This window comes from Carya illinoinensis, chromosome 9 (assembly GCF_018687715.1).
Source record: "Carya illinoinensis cultivar Pawnee chromosome 9, C.illinoinensisPawnee_v1, whole genome shotgun sequence".
Lineage (NCBI taxonomy): Eukaryota > Viridiplantae > Streptophyta > Magnoliopsida > Fagales > Juglandaceae > Carya > Carya illinoinensis.
The window spans coordinates 42,292,501-42,319,901 of record NC_056760.1 but is presented as its reverse complement, the minus strand read 5'-3'; the positions used below and the strand labels follow the sequence as shown (position 1 = coordinate 42,319,901).

The window sequence follows — 27,401 nt, the reverse complement described above, 5'->3', positions numbered from 1 at the left end:
GATGTTGAAGCGTTGCAGTATTCTCTTCAGATACTGCTTCTGAGATCTCTCAGCTCTCTCATCTCCCTCTCAACTCTGTTTCTCATCTCCCTCTCAGCTTTGATAGGACGGACGACACATGCACAAAAGGCCGATTAAGGGTTACCCCCTCTCCGATTCATTTTTCTATTTTTTGTTGTGATATTTGTTGTGATATTTGCTGATATTTCTTTTGAAATCTTAGATTTGTGAAATTTTTTTAAGGGAGTGAAACCGACGGGGACATTGATCATGAACTGAGGGTAACTGGCCAAAACTACGTCGGACGGTTTTACCCCCCTTCATTGGCCGATTTCGGTCGATATAATCCCCTAAATGCTATCCATGCAGCAATATTTGAACAACAGTACAACTCACTGCAAATTAATATAGTAAATCTACGGCATGGTTTGGATAGTGAGATGAGATAATCAGATAATCTGTGAAATCATTTATGAATAGTAATGAAATAGTAGTTTGAATTAAGATGTTTATAGAATTTTGAAAAATGAGAAACAAAAAATTAAATTAAAATATTATTAGAATATAATTTTTATTTTGAGATTTGAAAAAATTGAAATATTTTTTATGTTTTGTTTGGAAGTTTAGAAAAGTTGTATGATTAAATAAAAAAGTTCATTTATTTTTTGCTCCAAATGGAGCCACAAAAACTTTATTACTATGCATACAATAGTTCATTTAATTTTTGCTCCAAATGGAGCCACAAAAACTTTAGCAATCATGCGTTTCAAAAGGCTTTTGAGATCCCAACTGTATGCATCTTCGGCAAGTTAGGCCCAAATTTGTAGCATTTCCATCATAGAGGTAGCAGTTCACTAAATTATATACCAAGAATTAACACTAAGTAACAGGAATAAGAAAGAAGATGAATTCGAGGAACAGTGTAGAAGACCTGCAAGTTGACTCGTAAGTAACATTGCATATGCATCCAGCACCAGCAGGGCCTAAGCGCTCTTACTAAGAAGATTCTGGACCTTTCCAGCACCAGCAGGGGCTAAGCAGAGTCCCATATTAGCTAAAAACTGGGGCAACTTCTGTTATTTTTTCTTTTAAAACTAACATCAATCTAAAAGTCATCTTACTCACACCCCCCTCCCTCCAAAAGAAACAGTCTTGTAAATTTCTTTCGGACGGTACAAACATGAATTGCATGGCAAAAGAAAGTGCCACCCACATCACTCAGGTTGAAAAAAAGCTTACTTGAACAAAGCCAACTTGCCCTGGACCAGCAACAAAGTAGTTGAACAAATCATATCGGCTAAAAAATAAATAAAAATCAGATATCAGTTCACAGCTTTACAAGCTCTCGACAGAAAAGTTCAAAAATAAAAATCTAAAATGCTCACGCTTTTTTCGCTTTCGCATCGTTGTAATTATCATCCAATATGAGCACAGACGATTCCTTCTTGGGTGATCGAGGAGGCTCCTCTTTACTCACTCCCACGTCCTTCTCCTCCGATTCCTCGGTCAAAGCCTTCGAATCCGATATATGATTCCTTTCCGGTTTAATTGCTGATTTCGGTTGGGCCACCGACGACGCCAGTACCGCTTAGGGTCAGCCAAATCATACAATGCTCCGCCATTTTCAGCAGCAGATCCCGAGCTCTTCTCCCATTTCGTGGTTTCCGAAATGGGAGCGTTCCCGACTGTGAAAATCGAAGCGTTCTCGTCGTCGTACTTGACCGGTCGCCATTTTTCCTCTTTGGTGCAACTGATTCCAAACAAAGACACAAATTTTATCAGTCACTCGAGGAAGAAAAGAATTTCAACTCCTAGAAAAAGAAAGTAATGCAAGAGAGTACTAAAAAAATACAGTAAGCCATCAAGGCCCAGACTACCCACCAACGATGGATCCATTTCATTTGGGTTTTGGGATTTTGGAATAGGGAAAATGGAACTCCAATCGCGTGGAGCTTTTGCATTATCGCTCGCTTGCAATTCTTCCTCCGAATCGAAAACCCGTTCTTCTCCCTCTTCTTCATCAATCCGATGGATTTTCTCGCTGAAAGGCCGAAACGACTCCTCGAATCTGGCCAGTAGCAGCTTGGCCATGGCGTGCACGGTGTGGCCTCAAATTGCTTCATCTTATTCACTATTACACGCTAACGGGAAAACAGAAGTGAACGGAAAGAGGATGAAAGTTACCGGAAAACAAGAAAAATTACTGTAGCTCGTTAGATAGGCAATTATATAATAGAGATATATATATATATATATATATTTATAGTTTATAATGTTTTGCTTTAGTTTAGTGAGTCTTCTAAAATGTTTCTTCGTGGAACGTAGAAAGAACATAGAAAAATTGAACGCATCAATACCCCAATTAGCGCTACGGTGGCCTGTTTACTCTTGGCCAAGTGTATTGGTCAGCGGAACCACACTGGGAAATAGCACGTGTGAGCTGTGCGGGGCATCCCTGTATGGGATTGGATTGGAACTAATCTTCTTTTTTTTTTTTTTTTTTTTTTTATAAATAGACTTCAATTCATGAATGAATGAAGAAAGTTACAGCTGTGACCAATAAGTCCGGGTACTAACCTTGATTACAAGCCAGCTACTCATATGTTATAAGCTCTCACATACACAACTTTCATTGTATCGGATACTGTCTAAAAAACTTTAAAAAACTCTCCAAAAATTTTCATTGTGGCCGGTTGGAACTAATCTTTTGGTTGGATAACTCGCTTTTATTTTCATTTCAGTACTGCTTTTGTTTGTTTTGAGAAGATTGTCGAGGACTCCCATCCACAAAATCTTGTATCATTGTATCCTCGTAGTTTATCTATGAAATATTTGCTTGTTGAGAAAAAAAAAAATTATTTGTTTTTTAATTTCCAGAATGTACATTTTAGTACATTTGTATAATACAAATATTATAAAAATGATGCTAGCTAGATATAAAATATATATATATATATATATTTTATATCTAGCTAGCATCATTTTATATATATATATTTAGCCAAATCTTGATCTACTTCTGTTCATGCATACTATAACCTATTTAGTTTTCGAAAAATGAGGTTTAATTATGGTGGGCAACGGCTCCCGTTTTAGATTTTGGTATGCAAAAGGTTTGGAAAATGATCAATGAAGCCTCCAAGACACCTTCCTTATCTTTTTTGTGCTCGCATGAGAAAATGATGCAACAATAATGGATTTCTTGATCTTTTCTAGTGGCTCCCCTCAATGAAACATTAAGTTTATTGTAAGTGTAACACCCCCTTATTATAGGTTGGAGATGTCACATATTTCATAGAAGTGACCTGGTAAGAGATTTCATATTTGAGAAAATAATCATTTACTTTATAAAAGTTTTATTTAATAAAAAACATGTCTCCAACAATAATAAATGAAATAATTGAATAAAATTGAAGTCATAAAAACAATTATTCTTGAAGGTTTGGGATTTAATTGACTGCTCCATCTAATCCTGACCCGTATGCTCGTGGTCATCATCATCACTTGATGGTTAAAAACATAAGATAAATTAAAATAAGTCAAAAACTCAGTAAAAAAATTCATCGCAACGTAAACATAATCAACATAGGACATTTCGACCAAAACTCGAAGCATCGCAATGTTTTCTTCCTTGCAACATTTCATGCTTCACTGATACAAAATGGATCTGATTTCTGGCTTTTAAAAATAGCCAGCGGCAGACTCCTCAAAATATAGTCCCTATACCTAGAAATCAGAGAGAGCACCAGATAGAGCCTTACACAGAAAAACCGAAAAACCGAAAAATCCAACAAGGCCACCGTAGCTATCTCTCTTCAAACCGAAACACCACCGTCGGGAGGCACCCACAAGGCGCCATAGGTGAGTTTTCCCTTACTCCACAACGGGCGTTGGTCCTATCTCCCTCCTCTGTCAAATTTTCATCTACGACAGTGATTTAATTTGTTGGATTCGCTCCTGCACTGACATCGACCTTCACAGGGAGGGTCAGAAAACCATTCGAGCCCCCCCAGAAAGTTCTGGCCAGTCACCACCATCACAGTCCGATCTTCTCTCGGTAAGACCAAGCTGATTCCTCTCTTTTTTCTCCTCCGATGTTGAGCCTAACGAAGCCTAAATTATTTTCTGCTACACAAAAGCCTTTGTCGTTGTAGCGTCAGTGCAACCATGCACCAGTTTTGTCACAATCACTCTTTCCTCTCGGTGAGTCTGTCGCATGGCTTTTCCCTCAAGTGAATATTTTCAGCAGTGTAAGACAGATCATACCAAAACCGCCATTGTTGCCTCTTCAAAACCGAGCACTTTGTTTTCCCTACTGTGAACCGCGGTTGACAGTGAACCGCCACTGCTGCCTCTTCAAAACCGCTGCTTCTATATAAACCATCTGGAAATGATAGAAACGTGCCAAAGAGTTATACAAGTTTGCATTTTGGAAAAAGAGAAAAAAAAATGGTGCAGAATCCCGCTCAGCTTGACCCCTGTATGTAACGTGCCAATGCTATTGTTATTGTTGTACAGAACAAGAGTTTGCAAACAAAAGTTCTCCAGTCAGGACATGTTCCAGAGCTGTTCTTGGTATACAATCCGGGCCGAAACCCGGAACCGGAATCCGGTTATCCGGGTTCCGGACTAATCCGGCCTGGTTGAACAATCTTAACTCTAATCTATCTAATAAATTCATCTCCTAGGGAGATCAAAACATTAGAAATATTACCAGCACTGGTGGAGGTCATGTGCACCCCAGGCAATTACAAGGGTGGGATGGCAACTCTTTTGCCTATACCTCTTGGAGCATCCCTTAAGATTACTGAAGTATTGTTAACTGCATTTGATTATACGACAATCAATTCCCCTTGCATTATTTCCAAGCTCCAAGATGTTGTAAGAACTAATGATCTGAATGAGTTTTGTTTTTATTTTTCTTTAAACATTTTTTAAACATTCTTAGTCGTTAACAAAAAATAAAACATAAAAATAAATATATATTAGTAGACGTATTTGGTGAGTATATTTAATAATCATACTATCATTTTCTTTAAAATAACACTTTATACTTTTCAAGATTAAGATTTGCCACTAACTTTTCTGTGAGACACATATAGAGTTAAAATTATTACAAAAATACTATCTAGCCTTTCTAGTAAAACATAACCCACGTACCAATTTGAAGACTTTATTACATTGTTGCTCTTGAATTCTAAATCATGACAAAAAGTGATTGCATTTAAGATTTGGACTTGATTTTACTTGAATTTGTTTTAGTTTGGACATTATTTTTATGAGAATGACACTTATATTTTATAGTAGCTAAAATATATTACTAAGTAATGATTTATAATTAAATTACAGGAATAAACTATAAAGGATTCGATTTAAGGATGATTAATTTATTTTATGAACTGGTATTCTGCTGCTTGTTTTAATAGATTTAGATAAAATATAACTATTCCACTAAGTTATAATTTGAGAATGAAGATATGTTAAGAATATTTAAATAATAATATTATTAGTTTTATATAAAAAGCTTAAAAAGTTTTAAATTAATTTTTAATTTAATCATGTTTCTATATGGAAAATTCTTCTTGTCATCCTCACACTTCACACACCACACTTATTTTAATTTTTTTTTTCATTTTTTTTTATAATAAATATGTAGTGTGTGGATGATAAATAGAATAATTTAATTAGTTTAATAAGAATAAAATGAAATAAAAAATAAATAAAAAAATAATAATATTTTAATATATAAAATGTGTGGTGTGGAATGATGTGTAACATTTCTCTTATTAATTTTTAGAGAATTTATATAATAATTATGTATAGTGCATATCTAAATATAGATCTAAAAAAATTCAAATAAATAACCGTCTACGCATTACGCGAATTATAATTGATGACTTGGCATTCAGCCCGCACTATTCGGCTTAACTGCAAAGCCAAGTTTCATTTGTACCAAACCAGCAAACCAATAAATGCAAAGTCAAGCGGTGGTTTGCAAAGTTGCAGATTGAGCAATGGTTTGTCGACACGCTTCAAAACAAATGGTCAAGTGGTGCGCTCATAAGCCGCTTAAAGAACCCATCCTTGAATCTATCTCATCCTTGCCTCTACTCTGCGAAAGGTCGGAGATCGGCGAGAAAGATCGTCGAGGCTATGGGTTGTATCGGGAACAGAACTTGCCTGAACGATGCGCTCATGAAGGCCGCTAAAGTACTCGAACATTGACGGGTGAGGAACCCCATAGCCAGCATTATGCTTCTATCCAACGGTCACGGAGACATAGGTACAGATGGGCGTACGAAGGCTTTGTGATTTCTGATTTTCTCTGATTTCATCTAATTTGAAATCATAAAAATTTTGCAGAGATGATTTCTAACTTTTTAGAAGTTTCTGTGCAAGTTTGTGTGAAGATTTGTGTTGATTTTATTCTTTATGTTGATTTCGCAGGGTAAAGATTGCGTAAAGATTTCGATTTCGAAATCTATCCATATTTCTATATTTAAAAATCATAAAGAGTAAAGTTTCTATATTGATTTTCTTTACTCTTTACGGGTTGATGTTTCCAGATTTCATTCCTGCAAAATTTTGTAAATAGTTGATGCCATTAATTGTAGAAATGGAATATCGGCTCTTATAGATCATCTTAGTGAGGTTATCACAGCTGAAGCAGAAAACCACGCAGAGAATAATTTTCAAAAGTTTTGAAATGCTTTCGTGAAAAATAAATTAATGGATATTGGCAAGTTGCACGTTGGAGGCAGGGTTGAAGATTTACTCTGCTAGGGTGGATGCGGTGCACTCAGAGAGGCATATAAGGTCTTGGGTGGGATCAGTCGAGCTGGCATAGAAGATGAACAACGTTGGCTGAGGGCTATAGTTAATGTACAATCATTATTTCGTTCCGTTTGTTTTCACATGGTCAATTCATGTACCGACTAATCAAGTTTAGTTGTAGTCAAGTAAAATGGTAACTTGGTCATTAAGAGTATTGCAGAACTCCAATTTGTGTTAAATCTCTCGATGCGATATCGGAAGTAGCTATACAATGTCTTTTAACACGTTAATGTTATCTACTAATTTTTTTATCACTTCAGGTTAGGTACTAAATTCAGCATTTTTTGGCGAAGAGAGATCTATGCTTCGGCACTTTGCTTAGACTCCTATCATTATGCTTTTGTAACATAAACTGTTCCAGATGGAAGCAATGTTGACAATGGGCTGGACAGGACTCATTCTAAGAAAAATTCCAAGAGGAAGGTGGGGTTTTTGATTACATGGCATTAGTGGGTTAAACTGCAGTTGCAAACTCATGCAAGTGCTTCTGCAGATCCTCCTTCTAACCCTCCGTTTGCTCATCTGTTTTCCTCTTTGAATTTCTGATTTGTAATCCTGATGTTTTAGTTACATTTTCTGTGGATCATTCTATATCATCAGACATCTGCGAAAGTTGATGAAGGTGGACCCAAGGGTCTCTACAGTCCTACTGTTATTCTTTTAAAGTGCCGGGAAAGTGCAAATCTAACTTTCTTTCATGCTTTATATGGGTAGGCAAATCAAGAATAATTATTCATAAAGAAAAAAACAAATTATGAATAAAAGATTTTTATTGATTAGTTTGAACAGATTGCCTCAGATAGTTTTCAAACAGTCGATTCATTTTCAAAGCCCCTTTGAAAATTAATTTGTACACCTTATAAACCAGCAAACCGTTTAACTGCAAAGTCAAGCGGTGCATACCAAAGTTTCAAACCGTCTATTTGCAAAGAGTGAAGAGGTGCAATTATTCTGGATATTTTTTATTTTATTTTATTTGAGTGGAATATTTTCAAACGCATCTCACTTCTTATAAAATTGGTAGGTTGCAAGAACTCATATTTAATTATATTTGTCGACATATATTGAACAATATATGCAATAAATTGGTACTGTCTTGTATCTATAACAGTACTTTCCAATCTCTTTCCGTTTTATTTAATTATTTTTCAAGATTACATATAATGGTTAAACACATTCTGCACCTCTTAGTTTTAATCCATTTTTCCCCTTTTGATATTTACTACTTATTGGCTGTTGATATGCATTAGCTTTTCTTGTTGGTTAGGCAAATTCGAGTTTGAGAGTCTAGTGAGTAAATTATACTCTATGACCTGTAATATAATTAGTTTTTTAGTAGAATTGATGTGGACTTATATTTAACATCATTTATCATTTGTTAAGGTGTTCAATCATTTATCATTTATTGAACAATAGATTGCTATATTATACTTTAATGGAAATATAATGATTAAAATTAACGTTTTATATATAGACATTTATTAACGATATTAACTTTATTTCTGAAAATTATTGTAGACATCGAGCTCGACATCAACTCAAATACAAAGGAAGAGAATCATAAATCTCAGGCTACATCATCCAAGAGGAGAAAAATCTAAAAAAAAAATATTAACTGAACAATCGTGTTTCATACTACTTGTATCTATTTTACATTATTTTATATTGAACAAACATATATATATATATATTACATTTTTAATATTGTAAATTGACCATAAAATATTTATTGGTAAAGTGAACTCTTTTATTTATGTATGTTTCATTTTATATATTGATATACGTTTTATTACTAGTTGTTGAACCATTTAGTTATAAAATTCAGCATAAATAATGATCCATGCATTACACGGGTTATAGACTGTATTTATAATTTTTGAATCAAAACATGATGATGAATGACATGATCGTTTGCTATGCTAGATGATATGTTTGCATAAATTGTGACATGCGAGATACTTAAAAGGGGCTATCAAGAATTAGCTTTAATAATAACTTATCTAAACTGACATGTAATGATCCTAATTTGTAATCAAATTACTTACCTCATTGTGCTTCTTATTGGATTTCACTTTGTAGTACGATACCTATACGAAGTATGAATCGTCACTAACACTTATAGAAGAACGTGTCAAATATTCTAACTAAATAAATACATACTAAATAACTTAATCAAATAAAATATTCAATTATATATTAAAATTAAAATTAAATATTCGGAGAAGAAAATATCAACAATGAATTGTGAATGATAAAACAAAAGAGTTTTAATAATTGAAAATCAAATACATCAATTAAAAATACTATCTAATGTGCTTGTTCATCCCTAACCCTACTTGAGAATTTAGTTACCCATAAATATAATGGACAACAAAAATCTATAGATAAAAAAAAAAAAAGCAATTGTAGAATACTCTAGAATGATTATGTGGGTGCAAATATGTAATTTTCCTTCATGTAAATAGGCTAGAAATATGCCTATAAAAGCTGTATCCGCCTTCTGGCAATTTACAAGGAATGAATACGAAACAAAGAGTACTATGTATGAATGAATTCTTTCTGTGACATTGCATGAAATATCCATTATGGAATTGTCACTCTGTTTGTTTCTACACCACAGAACTTATTGTTTGAAAGAGAGAAGAAATAAGCAAAAATAAGGGACTTACCAATACTAGCTGGAATGACACCGCTGAAATTTTTCCTAAAAAAATTCAAGTATGTGGCAACATGTGGGAGAATGGAGAGTTGCCCCTAAAGTCGACTGGAGCTAAGGTCCACAATTCTCAAGGAAGCGACGTCGAAAAATGGATGCAGTTGCTGATTACGTCCAAAGAATAATGTGGTAGTTGTAGCACAGCTTTGGAGTGTCAATTCCATAGGGAGACAAATTAAAAGAATAGCAAGAGGAACAAATAAACTAAAGAAAAATATTAAATAAGTAATGGAGAACAAAGATTAATTTTAAATGTAAATTAAAGTGAAACAAAGTGATTAACAGAAAAAGTACTCAAATTTGACGAATAGTAGAGCGTCGGGAACCCTTGCACAAATTCGGTATTTTAATTATTCTTAATTCATTGGATAACTCAATTAGGAACTCAATTTATGAAATTCCCAATCGGAAGGTATAAATTTATAAACTAAAATTAAATGAAATTTAACCCTTTGAAAAATTATTTACCACTTTTAAAATACGTAAATTACTACTCCTATTAAGAAAATCCAACGACAAAAATATATACAGAGAGCGATATTGCAGCAAAAAACTAAATCAATATAGATAAATAATTGATCCAAACATAATCAAAGAACTAATCCATTCAATAGAAAAAGTATGACTGAATCCATAAATAGAATAAATTCTATCATTATTCGGAAAAGAAAACATCAACGATGAATTGAGAATGATAAAACAAAAGAATTTTAGCAATTGAAAATCAAATACATGAATTAAAAATAAATTATAAATACCATCTAATGTGCAAGTTCATCCCTAACCCTACTTGAGAATTTAGTTACCCATAAATATACTAGACAACAAAAATCTTCAGAGAAAACTGAAGCGAACGGTGGCCACGGAAGTGATTTTCTCCTCTCTTCAGATCTGCCTCTTGTGCCCCCTCCCCCTCCTCTATTTCGTGCTAATGATATGCTTATATAGGGTAGGAAATAAACCCTAATGTCCTCTTAATTTCCACATAAAAAAAAAGTCTAAATTTTAGAACTTATCTTGACAACCACGTATGCCCTTCAGGAGTTCTAATTTGGAAATCCTTATTAGAGACAAAGTTATAGCCCTTTAAGATAGGTTTCTAATGCATCAAGAATCGCATCAATCCGATATGTGAGTAAAAAAGATATAGTCAAAAGACTAAAGTATGTCTAGACTGTCTCCTAGCGAATTTCAGACTTGGACTTCTTGTGGTTTCATTTTGTGATTTTTTTCTTTTTCTTTTCTTCCAAATTGCTCTCAAACCCCATGAATGTCCTCTTTTAAATTTGACTGGACTTGACTTACTCTTTTATAAACTCTGAAATTAAATATAAAAAAAAAACTACTTAGGAGTATCTCAACGTAAATAGAAATTCAATTTAAGAATATACATTAATTCCTATGATTTCTATTCATATTTTAGCATTTTAGTCCAATAATAGGATATTTAGAATGCACTTTCACATACTCATTAGTTGCCCTGAAAATTGGTTGTTGGAAAGTTGTAGTTTCTGTAATGATGGAAGGGAAACAGAGAAAGTGGGATACTCCCATCCAGTGAATTGTTACGCAAGTCAAGGTTCACAAGTAATTTGACCAATTAATGATTGTGAGAAAGGTTCATTTCGGTCAGATTCTTGGCCATGCTGAATGATGGAATTAATCTAGTGAAATAGTTCATTGATATATCCAAATAGAGCAATTGGGTAAGATTTGCCATTGAGCATGGGATTGATCCATGGAAATTGCAGCCTGAAAGATCAATTCTGGACAACATAGTAAGGTTAGCAATAGAATCAGACAATGTCCCTGAAAATTTTGTCTTTCTAAGCACCAGGATTCTAAGAGATCTATTACGAGGAAAATCAGGCAAGGAACCATGCAGTAGTGGATTATTAGATAAATCAAGAATCTCTAGTGTTGGTACCTGGAAGATATTTTCTAGAAATGTATCATACAACCCAGAAGTAGTGAGAGATAATGAAGTCAAGTTTTTGAACTTTGCAAAGAACTCTGGCATAGGAGTAGACAAATTGTTATTATCCAGACGAATAATCGATAGAGATTGAAGCTTCAGTAAGGAAGAATGAAAAGGGCCCGAAAGATGACAATTTGACAAGCTCAACACTTTTAGATTTGGTAGTGAAGATGATATAATTTGGCACCACTCATTCCCTTGTGCTGACATGTTTATACCATCAAGATGAAGTTCCATAATCTCCCTGAGATTTCAAACCAGCATGTGTAGAGTTGGATTCTCAAGTTTCAATACAGGGAAGTAAAAGGTAGATAAATCAAGAATGACCAAGCTTGTTAAGCGCGAAATCGCAATTGGAATCTACCCTGCAAAGCCAGCATTTGAAAGGTTCAAGCATATCAAATTGTTATATGCCAAATTCAGATTCTAGAGGTATTGAAGACTGAAAAGGCTACTTGAATTGTCAAGCCTAGCAGAGATTGATTCACTACTTAAGTCTAGACCAATAACACGTCCCTGGCTACAGTACACTCCTTTCCACAAACAGCAATCGACACATTGATTCCAATGCACCAGTTTTGTGGAGGAAGCGTTGCCAAATTGGAGACTATTATGCAATTGGAGCAACAAGGATTTCTGGTCATCCAAACACTGACCAGAGACTATGGGTATCAAGAAAAGCCAAGTAAAGAATGGAATTTTCATTCTAGCTTGCAATGAGAACACCCACACAATAAAGAATGAAAACAATAGAAAGCTCAAGTGAGGAAAAATTGTAGAATTGGGCACAGAAGAAGTGGCAAAGAGTTGGCTTCATATTGGACTAGTTTTCAGAGTGTGAGTAACTGTGTTCATGGATGTAAAGCCTCGCCGTTGGGTTTACGGTTTGCGATTGCATGAACACTTTACAGGCAGCTATGGAAGCGTAAAAAATTGCCTACACAACTTGGTGGCTCCTGTGCATAAAATGATTTCAATTTGTTATCGCTAGCAATTTGTTATTGCTAGAGCTTAGCTTTCACAAATCTTTGCCAAAACTTTTGCGTGCCTCTTCAACTTTTTCTATTTTTCCAAGGTTGCAAGGATTTCATTCTGTCTCAACAATGGACCCTTAAATGGTAGGCAGTTTCAATGTTTCATGGCAATATGAAAAAAGCATAATATTATTGACAACTTTCGAGTTTTTAATGTCAAAGTCTTTTGAAATTGTTTGGTTAAATGTAAAATAATTCCCTAAGTTTGCATCCTGTGATAAAGAAATTTCATGATTTTTTAATGTCTTTTGTATTAATAGAGATAAAATATGATATTATTGTCTTACGTAATACCTCATTAGCCACGTCAATAAAAAAAAAAAAAAAAAAACTTAATATTGGATGTGCCAAAAAATTGCAGCAAATAACTAAGAAATAAAAACATTAAAACTAAAAGCTAATTAGTAACTATATTTAAAAAATAAAAGATTAAAAACTAAAAAGAAAAACTTATTAAATAAACTTACAAATTAAAATGTTGAAAATGGTTTTCATTTTTCTGATTTTTATATATAATATCTTTTGTTTAAAAATATCATCTTTATTTTTATTTACATTTTTTATAGTATTATAAATATTTATATTTTTAATTAGATTGTTGACGTGGTGCTATGAAATTACATCTTAACTTCGATCTTATTGATCAGAAGTTACAATTTTTATAGAAAACGCTTTGAAGTTCTCCTGACCGAAAAAAGACACCAAAATTATTATCATTCGCATGCTCTCACCTTTAGGATTCTTTTGGGCCGAAGTCCATGTAAGTTATGCTTGATCTATATTTAATTTCTACGGTTCATACGTGGAATTAGATTTTTTTTTTTTTTCCTTTTCATTTCAATCGACTTCAGTGAATTGGCGGTTTGTTCATATCGATGATGAGTCACGTATGATTACAATCCTTATTCCTTATAATTAAATTTTATCTTTTAAAATTAATATAGTTTAAAATACTTTAGTACTCATATTTAGCCAAATCATCTAATTAAATAAAGATATAATTAAAATAAAAGTTATAAAATAAAAAATTAATATATATTTTTTTTTCCAAATCTCTTTTCTATTATAATTTTAGAAAGGTAAAGACGGTATAGATTATTTCTCTTAGTTTGACCAAATTTCATGAGATTTTCCATCACTAATATATAAACAAATTAATGAGAGCGACGAGCGTAAGTGAAGATTAGAAGATCATCAAGATGTTCAACCAAATATAATCTCTTAAGTCACGCACCAACAAAGCAAAATATAATCTCAGAAAAGTAATCTCAGCAACATATATAGAAAACATCACACACTTAGACAACACTCAAATAACATACAAGTTTTTATTCTCCTTGATATTGAGAAAGAGAGATAAGTTTGATACACCTGATTGATTGCTCCTCCTTGCTATCCTTGATGTCTCCTCCCAGCTTGATTTCTGTGCATTGGCTTGCGACGGTATTCTTTTCCAAGATACAGCTTGGGAAAGATCTTAAAAAGAATGTCATCAATCTTTTTAGAATACCAAAACCTCCACCTCTTCCAAAACATCAATGGCACAATGACAATCCCAAAACCAAAAACAAAACCCAATTCAGCACTCAGGTAGTTCCAGTCAACCACAATCTCTGAGTTGGAATGAGTTTCTTCAAATATTGGAGGCACTCCATCACCACTGCAATTTTCTTTCAATGGAAAGCCACATAATCCTTTATTCCCTTCATAGGATGTTTCCGAAAATGTAGCAAATTGCTTGATCCGTGGAATCCTTCCCACCAGTTGGTTGAATGAAAGGTTGATGACAGAGAGGAAAATAAGACCATCTGCAAGTTGTTGAGGAATCTCTCCTGTGAGCTCGTTACCAGATAGGTCTAATGACTCGAGCTTACTCAATTTTGCCAGAGTTGATGGAATTTGGCCAGTGAATGCATTTTGTGACAAATTGAGAATATGTAGGTATTTGAGTCCTCCTAGTTCTTCAGGTATATGCCCATCGAAATTGTTGCACGAAAAGTCAATGGATGTAAAGATAGTTAGGATCTTCTCCAGCTTCAGCTCTTGATCTTTCATGGTAATTGTTACCGTATCTTGATAATACCCTTGAAATCCCAGGTGCCGAGGCTCTAACTGGGCCCCAATTTCATCAATTGTCATTGCCTTCCATCCGGCCAAGGAGTTACTCGGAAGGTTGCCACTAAAAGTGTTCGAAGCCAAGTCTATAATTTGTAGCATTGGCCACGTTGCATTATGGCTTGGACAACCAATGGACCCGTAGAATTTGTTCGATCTTAAAACGAGAACACGCAAGCTGGATATGTTCTTCAAGTAACATGGAAAGATATCTTGGATGTGGTTATTCCCAAGGTCTAAAACTTGCAAGGATTTGCAATTATCCAGAGATTTTGGTAGCCCTCCTTCTAGTTGGTTTCCATTAAGAGTTAAGGTATGTAGGCTACAATTGCCTGGAAATGTATCAGAAATTTTTCCGCTGAGATTGTTGCCCTCTAGGTTCAGCACCGCTAGTGGCCGAAAATTTACCATCTCAAACAAGCAGTGGGGGATAGTTCCACTCACGGAATTGTTCGACATATCTAGAACTTGGAGTTCTGAGATATTACATATTGATGCAGGAATACTTCCATTGAGTTTATTGCTTGAAAGAGACAAGAACTCAACATTTCTAAAGATGTGATCAATGTTAGTTGGTATAGAGCTGAAATTATTCCTTGAAAAATCCAAAACAGAGGCATCTACTATGAAAACTGGCAATGGCCCCTGGAGCTGGTTAGACTGAAGGTACAGAGAGTATATCCCAGAAGCATTGGTTAAAGGTCCTTGTAGAGTCACAAAGTAGTTATGAGAGAGATCTAAGTAGTTAAGAGTAGGAATCCAAATCCAGCTGGGTATCTCTCCGTGAATCTGGTTGTTGGAAAGATCTAGGTGGTATAAGTTAGATTGGTTTCTCAAGAAATCAGTAAAATTTTTTAACTGACTCGGAAGATCAAGATTTTTGGGAGAACTCAATTGTTGAATCATATCATCAAGTTTCAAGGAACCATTAAAGTTGTTTGAAGCAAGTGAAAGGAACCAAAGACCTCGAAGTTCAAAGACAGACATAGGAATTGGCCCTTCCAAGTTGTTACTATCCAAATAAACTTCACTCAGTTTGTCAGAAGAAACATTAGAAAATTCATTGAGTTGACCAGAAAAACTATTGTTTGAAAGTATTAATCTCCGAAGTAATGGAAGGGAAAACAGAGAAATTGGAATATTGCCCATAAGCAAGTTGTTCTCCAAGTCGAGAAATTCTAGATTCTGAAACATTGCCCAGTCAGTGGAAGTAATATGGCCAGTAAGATCATTATTAGAAAGATCTATCATCTTCAAATTCGTGGCCATGCTGAACGATGGAATTGGTTCGCTGAAATGGTTGTATGAGAGGTCCAAATAAACTAACTGAGTGAGGCTTGCCATTGACTTTGGGATTGGTCCGCAGAAATGGTTGTATGAGAGCCTCAAATAAACTAGCTGAGTGAGGCTTGACATTGACTCTGGGATCGATCCACTGAAATTACATCCCCAAAGATCTATTGTGGATAACATTGTAAGCTTACCAAAAGAATCTGGCAATACACCTGAAAACTCTGTTCTGCTAAGCAGAAGGGTCCGGAGAGATCCATCCGAAGGAAAATCTGGCAATGAACCTCCAAGTAGATAATTTCCGGACAAGTCAAGAATCTCAAGCATTGGTAACTGGAAGATCTTTTTTGGAAATGTGCCGTTCAACCCAGAATTACTAAGAAACAAGTACCTCAAGCTTTTGAAATCTCCCAAGAACTCTGGAACTGAAGTAGAGAGGTGGTTGCCTTTGAGATTTATACTCACAAGGGCCTGAAGCTTAAGTAAGGATGGATCAAGAGGGCCTGAAAGATGACAATTTGACAAGCTCAACACTCTCAGATTTGGCAGTGAAGAAGACAAGGCTTCGCACCACTCATTCCCTGGTGCTGATATTTTAACGACATCAAGATGAATTTCTATAAGCTCAGAAAGGTTCTGAACGAGCATCTTAAGATTTGGATTCTCAAGTTTTATCAATGGCATTTCATCATCGCATGACCGTTTATAGGACGCACATGGTGACGATCGCGAAGATAAATCAAGAACAACCAACCTTGTCAAGCGCGAAATCGCAATTGGAATCTGACCTCCAAAGCCAGCATGTGATAGGTTCAAGTAAATCAGATTCGTCAGCATGTCGAGCTTAGAAGGAAACTCCTGTAGATAATTGAAGTGGTTATTTGCCAAATTGAGGTTCTGCAGATGCTGAAGACCGAAGAGGCTGCTTGAATCGTCCAGTCCATCGGAGATTGCTTCGCTGCTCAAGTCGAGACCAATAACACGTCCCTCACTGCAGGTTACACCTTCCCACAAACAACAATCAGTATTTTCATTCCAGTGCACCAGTTTTGTCGAATCCTCTCTGTCGAATACGAGATTGTTCTTCAATTGGAGCAACAAGGATTGTTGATCGCCGAGAGACTGGCCAAAAGCCATATACACACAGAAACTTGGGAAAAGTGAATGCAATGTCATCATGAAGAAAAGCCATGAAAAGAGTGGAACTCCCATTAGAAGTTGTAACGAGAGACAATTGAGAATAAGGAATTGAAGATTCTAATGAAGGTGGAGACTGGGAGGTAGAAGATGATTAAGCAGCAAACATTTTGCTCAAATTGGAACAATGATGATAGTTGAACTGTGAGCCACGGAGAGTATAATTAGTGAATATTGTCTGATTGACCGTGTGGTTTACGATTGGGTTGATTTTAATGAGTCCTCTCAAAGTCTTCCCTACTTTGCTTTCCTTTACTTTAGAAGTCTTCCTACATCTCTTTGTGGAATGTAGAAAGAAGTTAGAAATTGAAACCATCAACGCCCCAAGCATTACGCTTGTTTATTTGCTTTTTGAGAAAAGAGAAACACTAGTCTCACCCAACTTTTCTACTGAATTGTATTTTTAATTTTTTTTTAACTTAGTGGTTAAAAAATATTTCAAGTGATTTACCCAACTTTTTGTATGACCACTCTTGAAAAAAAGTGTCTCAACCATGTTAATTTATAAATTTATTTTTATATAATCTTTTTGTAATTAAACCATATTAAATCAAATGCTTGAAATCACCACATTCCATTTCCTTTGGATGATACCATAAATTCATCCACACTAGTCTATAAATTTTAAATTTTAAAATAAATTTAAAATAAATAAATTCATCCACACTAGCTAGTCTACAAATCAAACTCACCCATTCCATTGAAAACAAATAAATAAAAAAAATTGAATCATCTCAAATTTACATATCCCAATCAGTCCAGAAGTTATATAATTAAAATTGCTTATATAATATTTAATTTTAATTGAAATAGCATTCCATGATAGGATATGAGTATCGTGTATCCATTATTCTGAGAATAGTGCCTAATAATAATTACTTAGTTCTCAATAGTACCCCCTCGTACTTACTCAGGTCATGGTCTCAAACTTGTGGAAGAAAGTAACGGAAGAAAACTACGTACCATATTATATGACTATTTTGTTTTGTAAAATATTAAGGCCTCGTTTGGATATAAAAAATATTTTATTTCATTTCATTTTATATCATCTAATTATAATAATTTTTTTAAATTTTCACACAAATATAATAAGAATAATATTACATATAGTCATGTAGTGTCTAAATATCATGCAGTCGTTTTAAAAAAAATTCATATATACTTATTTATTTTTTTCAAAATAGTTACACAGTACTTTTACACTCTAACTATTTATTCCTTTTATCTAAATTTATTTGATCTGAATACACTATTGAAGCGGCACATAAACCCAGCCGCACGCATTTCGTTGAGAACCCGCCAGGTCATTTACGCCAAACGTGATTATCGTTCACTTTTTTGCTTTTTCTTTTCCTATTTTCTTTAAACTAGTCTTGTAAAAATTTCTTGAGTAGTGGGTAGCCCAACGACAGGTCTTGAGAAGGTCACATCTTTATTTTTCTTAGATTTTTTTTTTCATATTTTTAAACATTTATTTTTTAATATTCTCATTAAAAACACATTTTAATCACTATAAAAAAAATATATATCGGGACCCAACTCCTACTAACTCTATAATTTTTCAAATTTTTTAGGGCAACTTTAAAAAATGAGATGAAATGAAAAATTTGTAAATAGTAGTAAAATAGTTTAAATTATGATATTTTATTGTGTTTTAGAAAATAAATGAGAAAAAGTTAAATAAAAATATTATAAAGTTAAAATATTATTATAATATAATTTTGTAATAATATATTCGTTTTTGAATTTGAAAAAGTGAGAATTATTTTTTACATTTTATTTAAAAATTTGAAAAAATTATAATAACTAATTTAAAAAAATTATAATGATTAATTTAAAAATATTTATGTTTAAGTCATATTTGAATGTTGTGATGTTATACATGAGATGAGATGAAATGGAATGAAACAATCTTAACATCCAAATAATCCAACACGGCCCGGCTTGGATTAGGAAATGAGATGAGATGGTTTTAGATGAAAAATAAAAGTTAAATAAAATATTTTTATTATTATTTTGAAATTTGAAAAAGTTGAATTGAGATTTGAAAAAGTTGAATTATTTATTATAGTTTGTGTAGAAATTTAAGAAAGTTGTAATGATGAGATGAGATAAGATGAGATGAGGTGAAACAATATAGCAACATGTCATATAATTAAAATTGTTTATATAAATTTCAATTTTAATTAACATATATAGCATTCTATGAATAGGATAGGATATGGGTATTACGTATCCATACTATGAGAATAGTGCCTAATAATAATTACTCATTTCTCAATAACCTTCGTACTTAATCAGGTCATGGTCTCAACCTTGTGAAAGAAATTAAAGCAACAGAAAAGCGAAAAGTTACCAACTATATATTGACCGGATTTTCAATTTCACAAACAAAAGAAAAGTCTTACAGTTACTTTTGGCACGAAAATGTAATTTTAATTTCAACGAAATCTTTCCCTAACATTTGGTTGTTAGAGCTGTAGGACCATCCACTAACTACTCTTCCTGGAAAAGCTCATGAGCTCATCTACTGACAATTTTAATTCCTAATGAATGCTGTCTGGTTTATGATTTGGTTGATTTATTAAACAAAAACAAGTCGTTACCAAAAGGTTTAATATTATTAGGTGCAGCTTAATAGTGATATGAGATGAAATGATTTTAGATTAAATTTGAATAAAATATTATTAAAATATTATTTTTTAATATTATCCAAAAAGAGCATAAATGCTGTCTGATTGACCGTGTAGTTGGTGATATGGTTGATTTATCGAACAAAACCAAGCGCAATTACCGTTTGCTAATTTGCATAGTTTAAAAAGTCTTCTCAAAGTTTGTTAGTGAACGCAGAAAATGTGAATGCATTTCCATTCTAACCTAAAAAAATATTAATGCCTTGCTTTCCTTTGCTTTAAAATTCTTCCTACAACTCTTGTTGGACCACAAAAAGTTGAGAGCTTTCCAATTCTGGCCTCAACAACCACGCCATTGTCCCAAGAGCCCATGCATATATTAGTTTATAACGTTTTGCTTTAGCTTAGTGAATCATCTACGAAATTATCCAAGTATTTCTATATAAACACGGAAATATCTACGAATTCACTTGAATAAATTGGTTAAATATCAATCGTGCATGCAATTATTTAATAAAGTAAACACAAAGTAAATAAATAAATTGCTTAACACAACGATGAGTTACGATTTGCTACTTTGCTTTAGTTTAACAAGTCTTCTCAAAGTCTTCCATACTTTGCTTTCCTTTGCTTTAGAAGTCTTCTTACATCTCTTCGTGGACGACAAAAAGTTGAAAGCTTTCCGGTTCTAGCCTCAATAACCACGCCATTGTCCCAAGAGCCCATGCATACATAACTTTATAACGTTTTGCTTTAGTTTAGTGAATCATCTATGAGATTATCTAAGTACTTCTATATATATACGGAAATATCTATCAATTCACTTGAACAATGCATCAAATTATTTAATAAAGTAAGCACATATAGTAAATAAATAAATTGCTTAACACAACGATTGGTAACGATTGTGTTACCATTTACTACTTTGTTTTAGTTTAACGAGTCTACTCAAAGTCTTCCATACTTTGCTTTCCTTTGCTTTAGAAGTCTTCCTACACCTAGCTCGTTGTAGATGACAAAAAGTTTAAAGCTTTCTGGTTCTAGCTTCAATGATCACGCCATTGTCCCACATGCATATATTAGTTTATAACGTTTTGCTTTAGTTTAGTGAATCATCTATGAAATTATCCAAGTACTCCTACATATATACAGAAATATCTACCAATTCACTTGAATAAATTGGTTAGACATCAATCATGCATGCAATTATTTAATAAAGTAAACACATAAAATAAATAAATAAATTGCTTAGCACAACGATGGCTAACGATTGCATTACCATTTGGTACTTTGCTTTAGTTTAACAAGTCTTCTCAAAATCTTCAATACTTTGCTTTAGAAAATGTGAATGCATTTCCATTCTAACCTAAAAAAAATATTAATGCCTTGCTTTCCTTTGCTTTAAAATTCTTTCTACATCTCTTTGTGGACCACAAAAAGTTGAGAGCTTTCCGGTTCTAGCCTCAATAACCACGCCATTGTCCCAAAAGCCCATGCACACATAAGTTTATAATGTTTTGCTTTAGTGAATCATCTAAAATGTTTCTTTCTTGAATGTAGAAAGAAGTTAGAAATTGAAACCATCAATGCCCCCAAGCATTACGCTTGTTTATTTGCTTTTTGAGAAAGGAGAAACACTATTCTCTTTTCAATTTTTTTACCAAATTGTATTTTCATATTTATTTTTAATTTTTTTTACTTAATGATTAAGGAAATATTTTTTTACTAAATTTGTAATTTTTTTTAAATATCTAAAGTGATTTAAAAAATATTTAAAGAAAAAAAAATTACATTGTTCAATGCAATATAATATCTGTTTTTTTTTTTTTTTTAGAGAAAAGAACGGTACCCCAAATTTATTAATTACCCTGACTTATGGCGAGGAATATAGTGGTAACAAGCAGGACACTTGAGATTTACAACTTATCAGAAAAAAACCATCCCATACATCAAGAAAAACTTTAATAAACCACCTATACATTAAAACTAAACAACAAACCATAAATGAATACAATAATCTAAATAATAAAGCAATAATCACAGTCTAATACTAGGTAAACCAAAAAAATCCAACCGAAGCAAACTTCTAACAAGAAGAGGCAATTCATCAGTAGTTATATAAGTACAATCCACCCTCTCCTCACCCTGCCTAAGTAGAAAATAAGCCACTTTTGTGATGACCCGCTTTTAAGTGTATTTTCGCTGAAATAATTGTTTTTATTTTAATTAATATATCAGTTAATTATTTTAATTTATTTGCGTTTTAAAATTGGGTTTTAATTTAATTTAATTTATTGGATGTTGTGTTTTATTTCTTTAAGTTGTTTTGTGGTTTTTAATCTTTTTGGCGGTTTAGTTTCGTTTCCCGGAATGAGGATTGGACCTCATTTCTTTTCACATCTTTTTCCTTTTTCTCTTTTTTTCTTTTTTCTTTTTCCCTTCTTTTCTTTTTCCTTTCTTTTTCTTTTTTTTTCTTTTTCTTTTCTCTCTTCTCTCTCCCCGCGTTCGGACCCCCCCGAGCTCTCTCTCTCCTCCCTCTCCCTCACGCCGGCGTCCCCTTCTTCAGCTCAGACCGCCGCCGTCCGGCCACCAATCGGCCCCCCACCGGTCCCATTCTCTTCCTCTCCCTCCGGCGCACCACCCCACCCAAGCTCACCCCCAACCGGCCGGCCATTCGACCAGAAAAAGTCCAACAAAGCCGCACGATTTTGGCTCTGATCCGCCGCCGTCGCTCCACCTCCGGCCACCATTTCTTCACCACTTCATCACCGACTCCTTTCCGTCCTAACCCACCCATTTCCGGCCTCCAACGACCACCGGAACAGCTCCTACGAGCTTAGTTTCCTGACCGGTGCAAAACTGCAAGTGCACAGTATCGTAGTTTTATAGTAAAGTAATAAGAAGAGTATCGTCCTCAGGGATTGGTACCTTACTCTTGCCAAATACCAAAATTATGCTAATCTCAATTTTATCTAGAGGAATCGCTAAGGTTTTTGTAGTAGCAAATAAAACTAGATCAACTCAAGAAAAATAAGCAAAGAACGTAAAACTGATGTTTGAAGATCAAATTAAATAGGGAAGAAAACTTCTAGGAAATCGATTTCACCATAATTCTTCACTATGCTTTTCTCATCCAGCTAATTTAACTTAAACCTCTTTTGTCTATTAGCAAATCTCTAATTCATCCAAAAGCCTCTTTCGATAGTCAATTGGAAGTGATTCTAGTTTATCAATTCACACAAGAGTATGCAAATTAAATAATCAAGAACGCAATAAGACCAATGATTTAATTACTACACAGGTTCATACAAGTCTTTCGATCTCTATACTTACCTATGCTGAAATATCCAAGATCTACCCTATGATTCCCTATTTCGATAGCAAATCACAAGATTAACAATCATCTAATCAGTGGCCAGTTAATTAGAAGCATTAAACTCAGAATAAATCAGATAAACAAAGAGAGAATTGCATTAAATTAGCATGGACAAACAAGCATAGTTCGGAATTAGGTTACATCGTTTTCCTAGAAAGAAGAAAATTTAGCTCATGCTAGAATTGGAATTCAACATAAACGAATTCACCATAATTGTTCTGAGAAGATGGGAAGAAGAAAATAAACACTGAAAAATCCTCCTTGCAGCCTCAACTGGTCGTCAAAAGCTCAAGGGAATGATTCAACGCCTTTCTCCCGTCCGTGCTCGTGTATGAATCCAACGTACGTGCAATAAATTGGAATTCCGTCTCCAAAACAGATGAATTGAATCCCTCTAACTGTGTTTTTCTCTCCCAAGAAGTGTTCTCCAGTCAAAACTCGCGGCTCTAGAGTGAAGAATGGCCTTTTATATGGTCCCACGGCGGAAAACTTAAAATCTGTCAAAATACGATGTTCGCTCGAGCGGGGTGTCGAGCGCGCGTCGAGCGTTCGACTCTGCCTGATTTCGCTCGAGCGTCCTATCGAGCGCACATCGAGCGTTCGACTCTGCCTGATTTCGCTCGAGCGGCCAATGTCTCCGCTCGAGCGATCTTCGTTTTTCAGCAACCTGCTCGAGCTCCCTGTCGAGCGGCAGTCGAGCGTTTGAATCTGCCTGAATTCGCTCGAGCGGCCAAAAGCCTCCGCTCGAGCGAACTTGTAAAATCTGCAATATGAAATTTTGCAAGCCATCAAATATCCCCAAACTTACAACTTTGTTTGTCCTCAAACAAAAAGAAAAACAAATGATAGTTTAGGCAATATCAACTCGACCTCAAAGAGAAGTATCATCACTCACCAAGCTTTTATGAATTTAGATTTCATCTCTAGTATCTTACTCTTTTAACATCAAAGATAGCAAGAAAATCAATCAAAAATTTTGCAATTTGTCAAGCAAGAGTTAGGTGTTTACTTCAACCTAAAGCTAAGACCTTGAGTGTGTGTGTGATATAGTCAATTTAACCTCAAACCACCTGCAAACTCAGATAAAAGTAGAACAACCAAAATCAGAAGAATTCTCTTAAAACTTAACCCCATAAGTCCAATTTTCAGAAATCCTCTCCACTAATGTAGTCAACACCAAAATCAAAGATCAAAAGGTCTTTATTAAGGTTGTAATGATAGGCCACAGGGTGAGGGTTAAGAAAGAACTGGATATGGGAGATTAAACAAACTGGGAAAATACTTGGTGAAAAGAACATTAAAAAAGAAACTCACATGATTCAAATCATAGCTCTTTCTTGGCAATATGCTCATGCTTGTGGCATTATAATTGCTGTAATCACTGATGTAATACCAACACTTCCCTTAACAAAATTTGAGGTAATTCACTTTCCGCTTGGCGACTTCTTTTTTCTTTTCTTTTCTTTTTCTTTTTCTTTTTTTTTTTCTTTTTCTCTTTTCTTTTTTTTTCTTTTTTTTTTTTTTAACTTCCTTTCTTCTTCTTCTTTTTCTTTGATCAAATAGAGCAAACATAATACGTTTCATCATGAAACCAATTTTCTCTTTTAAATGTAACTCTCCACCAAAGTATTTTCTCAAACTATCAACGGTAGATTCATTGTTTTTCAGGCTTAGAGCGGGCATGGTTTATGTAGTTTAAAGAATCAATAAAGGCTCATGAAGGCTCAAGGGGGTTGACTATGGAAACACACCATGTAATGATGGCATGACATTTAGGACGGCTGGGAAAGCTTTTTGGTTATGCCAAAGAAATGCCTAGATCATTTCTCTAATATTTGGTCTCGACTAGGATTTCGCCTCAAGGACCCATCAATGGATTCTAGAGCAAAGCAAAATCGAACCTCCCTCTTTCAATTAATTCAACTTCTTCTCTTCATAAGCAAAATGGAATAAGAGAAAAACGACTATGTGCTCAATTGTGTTCAAGGTCAAAGATTTAAACCAAAGTACCCACAAAACTTCACTTGACATAAAAGAAATTTTTGAAAATTTTTCTCAAAACCATCTTCAATCACAAATTTCAGAGTCATAGAGAATTCAATCTTACTCCAATGCATGCTTGGTAAGAGACTCAAACAACCCATCAACAACCCAAGACTTAGAAAACAAGAGGATCAAATGATTATAGGAGTTTACACCCCCAAACTTAAACTAAACAATGTCCTCATTGTGATGCAAAAGTAAAAAGGATTGAAGAAATAAAGGAACTTCCCTGGTTTCATGGTGAACCTTCCGAGGTTTAAAAATTTTCCAGCTCTTTATTCTTGCTAAATAAACCTGCATCAAAAACCAGTTTATTAAAACTTAAATAAATAAAGATGATAAAATAAATGAAAGAAATAAAGATAGATCTATGGGTTGCCTCCCATAAGCGCTTGTTTTAAAGTCTACAGCCAGACTTTTCAATGATCATCAATTAGGATCTCCAAGAGGAATAAATGCATAGTTCCTCTCCATTTGCTCTCCATAGTAGTGCTTCAATCTCTGACCATTAACTCTGAAAATGTTCCCAGTCTTATCCTTCAAATCTACTGCTCCAAAAGAGGAAACTTCATGAATTGTATAAGGACCCGTCCATCTTGATTTCAACTTTCCTGGAAAGAGTTTGAGTCGTGAATTGAAGAGTAAAACTTGTTGTCCTGGAGCAAACTCTCGCCTAAGAATCTGTTTATCATGCCACTTCTTCGTCCTTTCTTTATAGATCTTGGCATTTTCATATGCATCATTCCGAAACTCTTCCATCTCATTCAATTGAAGAAGTCGCTTTTCACCTGCTGCCTTCAAATCAAAGTTAAACTTTTTCACAGCCCAATAAGCTCTATGCTCCAACTCTACAGGAAGATGACATGCCTTTCCAAACACTAATCGGTATGGAGACATCCCGATAGGTGTTTTAAAGGCTGTACGGTATGCCCACAAAGCATCATCAAGCTTCTTCGCCCAATCCTTTCTATTGATTTTGACCGTCTTCTCAAGGATGTTCTTGATCTCTTTATTTGAAATTTCAGCTTGACCATTAGTTTGAGGATGGTAAGCAAGTGCTATCTTGTGCTTCACACCATATTTAGACAGAAGATTCTCAAATAACTTGTTGCAAAAGTGAGTCCCTTCATCACTAATAATAGCTCGTGGAGTGCCAAATCTTGTGAATATGTTCTTGTGCAGAAATTTGAGCACTACCTTTGCATCATTTGTTGTTGTAGCAATTGCTTCCACCCATTTTGACACATAGTCAACTGCTAGCAAGATATATGCAAAACCAAAAGAAGGAGGAAAGGCCCCATAAAATCTATTCCCCAAACATCAAACAACTCAACTTCTAAGATACCTTTCAATGGTAACTCATGGCGCCTTGAAATATTTCCCATACGTTGGCACCGGTCACAAGTTTTCACCAAAGTGTAACTATCACGAAAAATGGAAGGCCAAAAGAACCCACTTTGAAGTACTTTAGCTGCTGTACGGGTGGCTCCAAAGTGTCCTCCATATGATGAGGAATGACAATGATGGAGGATGTCTTGCATCTCTTCTTCCGGCACACATCTTCTCATGATTTGATCGGTGCATCTTTTGAACAACAAAGGCTCATCCCAAAGATAGTGATTCACATCATGCAAAAATTTCTTACGTTGATGGTAAGTAAGATCAGGTGGTAAAACCTTACAAGCTAGATAATTAACAATATCAGCATACCACGGAAGCTTGATCTCACATGCAAACAACTGCTCATTAGGGAATGCCTCTTGGACCACTGAATCTAGTCTTTCTTCCTCTTGCTCTAACCGAGAGAGATGGTCAGCCACTAAATTTTCACTTCCCTTCTTGTCGCGAATTTCCAAATCAAATTCTTGAAGAAGGAGGATCCAACGAATTAGCCTAGGCTTAGCATCCTTCTTGCCAAACAAATAGCGAAGTGCTGCATGATCAGTGAACACTATCACCTTTGTCCCAATGAGGTAGGACCGAAATTTGTCACAAGCAAACACCACGGCAAGCATCTCCTTCTCAGTTGTTGTATAATTTAATTGAGCTTCATTCAATGTCCGGCTTGCATAATAGATGGCTCTAAACAGCTTGTCTCGCCTTTGGCCCAACACTGCTCCAATTGCAAAGTCACTTGCATCGCACATAATTTCAAAAGGTTGACTCCAATCAGGCACAATCACAA

At 34.5% G+C, this 27,401-nt stretch overlaps 3 protein-coding genes across 4 annotated transcripts; all 3 read right to left on the bottom strand.

The window, feature by feature from the left end:
- Positions 1-809: 809 nt before the first annotated feature.
- Positions 810-2,245, bottom strand: LOC122277208. Of its 2 annotated transcripts, XR_006228953.1 has the most exons (3): positions 1,882-2,245; positions 1,386-1,750; positions 810-1,259 (listed from the first exon to the last, which is right to left on the bottom strand). XR_006228953.1 is itself a non-coding variant. In XM_043087129.1 (2 exons), exons 1-2 carry the CDS (start codon positions 2,121-2,123, stop codon positions 1,507-1,509), a joined length of 486 nt encoding a protein of 161 aa, XP_042943063.1. In that variant the 5' UTR covers positions 2,124-2,241; the 3' UTR covers positions 810-1,506. The 2 variants fall into 2 exon arrangements, 1 of the variants encoding a protein (XP_042943063.1); XM_043087129.1 differs by having other exon boundaries at positions 810-1,750; positions 1,882-2,241.
- An 8,905-nt stretch (positions 2,246-11,150) lies between these two features.
- LOC122277125 (leucine-rich repeat receptor-like kinase protein CLV1B) lies at positions 11,151-11,765 on the bottom strand. The gene has a single exon (XM_043087002.1). It carries the CDS (start codon positions 11,763-11,765, stop codon positions 11,151-11,153), a length of 615 nt encoding a protein of 204 aa, XP_042942936.1.
- A 2,189-nt stretch (positions 11,766-13,954) lies between these two features.
- Positions 13,955-17,104, bottom strand: LOC122277124 (receptor-like protein 7). The gene has a single exon (XM_043087001.1). The coding sequence runs from the start codon at positions 17,102-17,104 to the stop codon at positions 13,955-13,957; it is 3,150 nt and encodes a 1,049-aa protein (XP_042942935.1).
- Between the last annotated feature and the right edge of the window lie 10,297 nt (positions 17,105-27,401).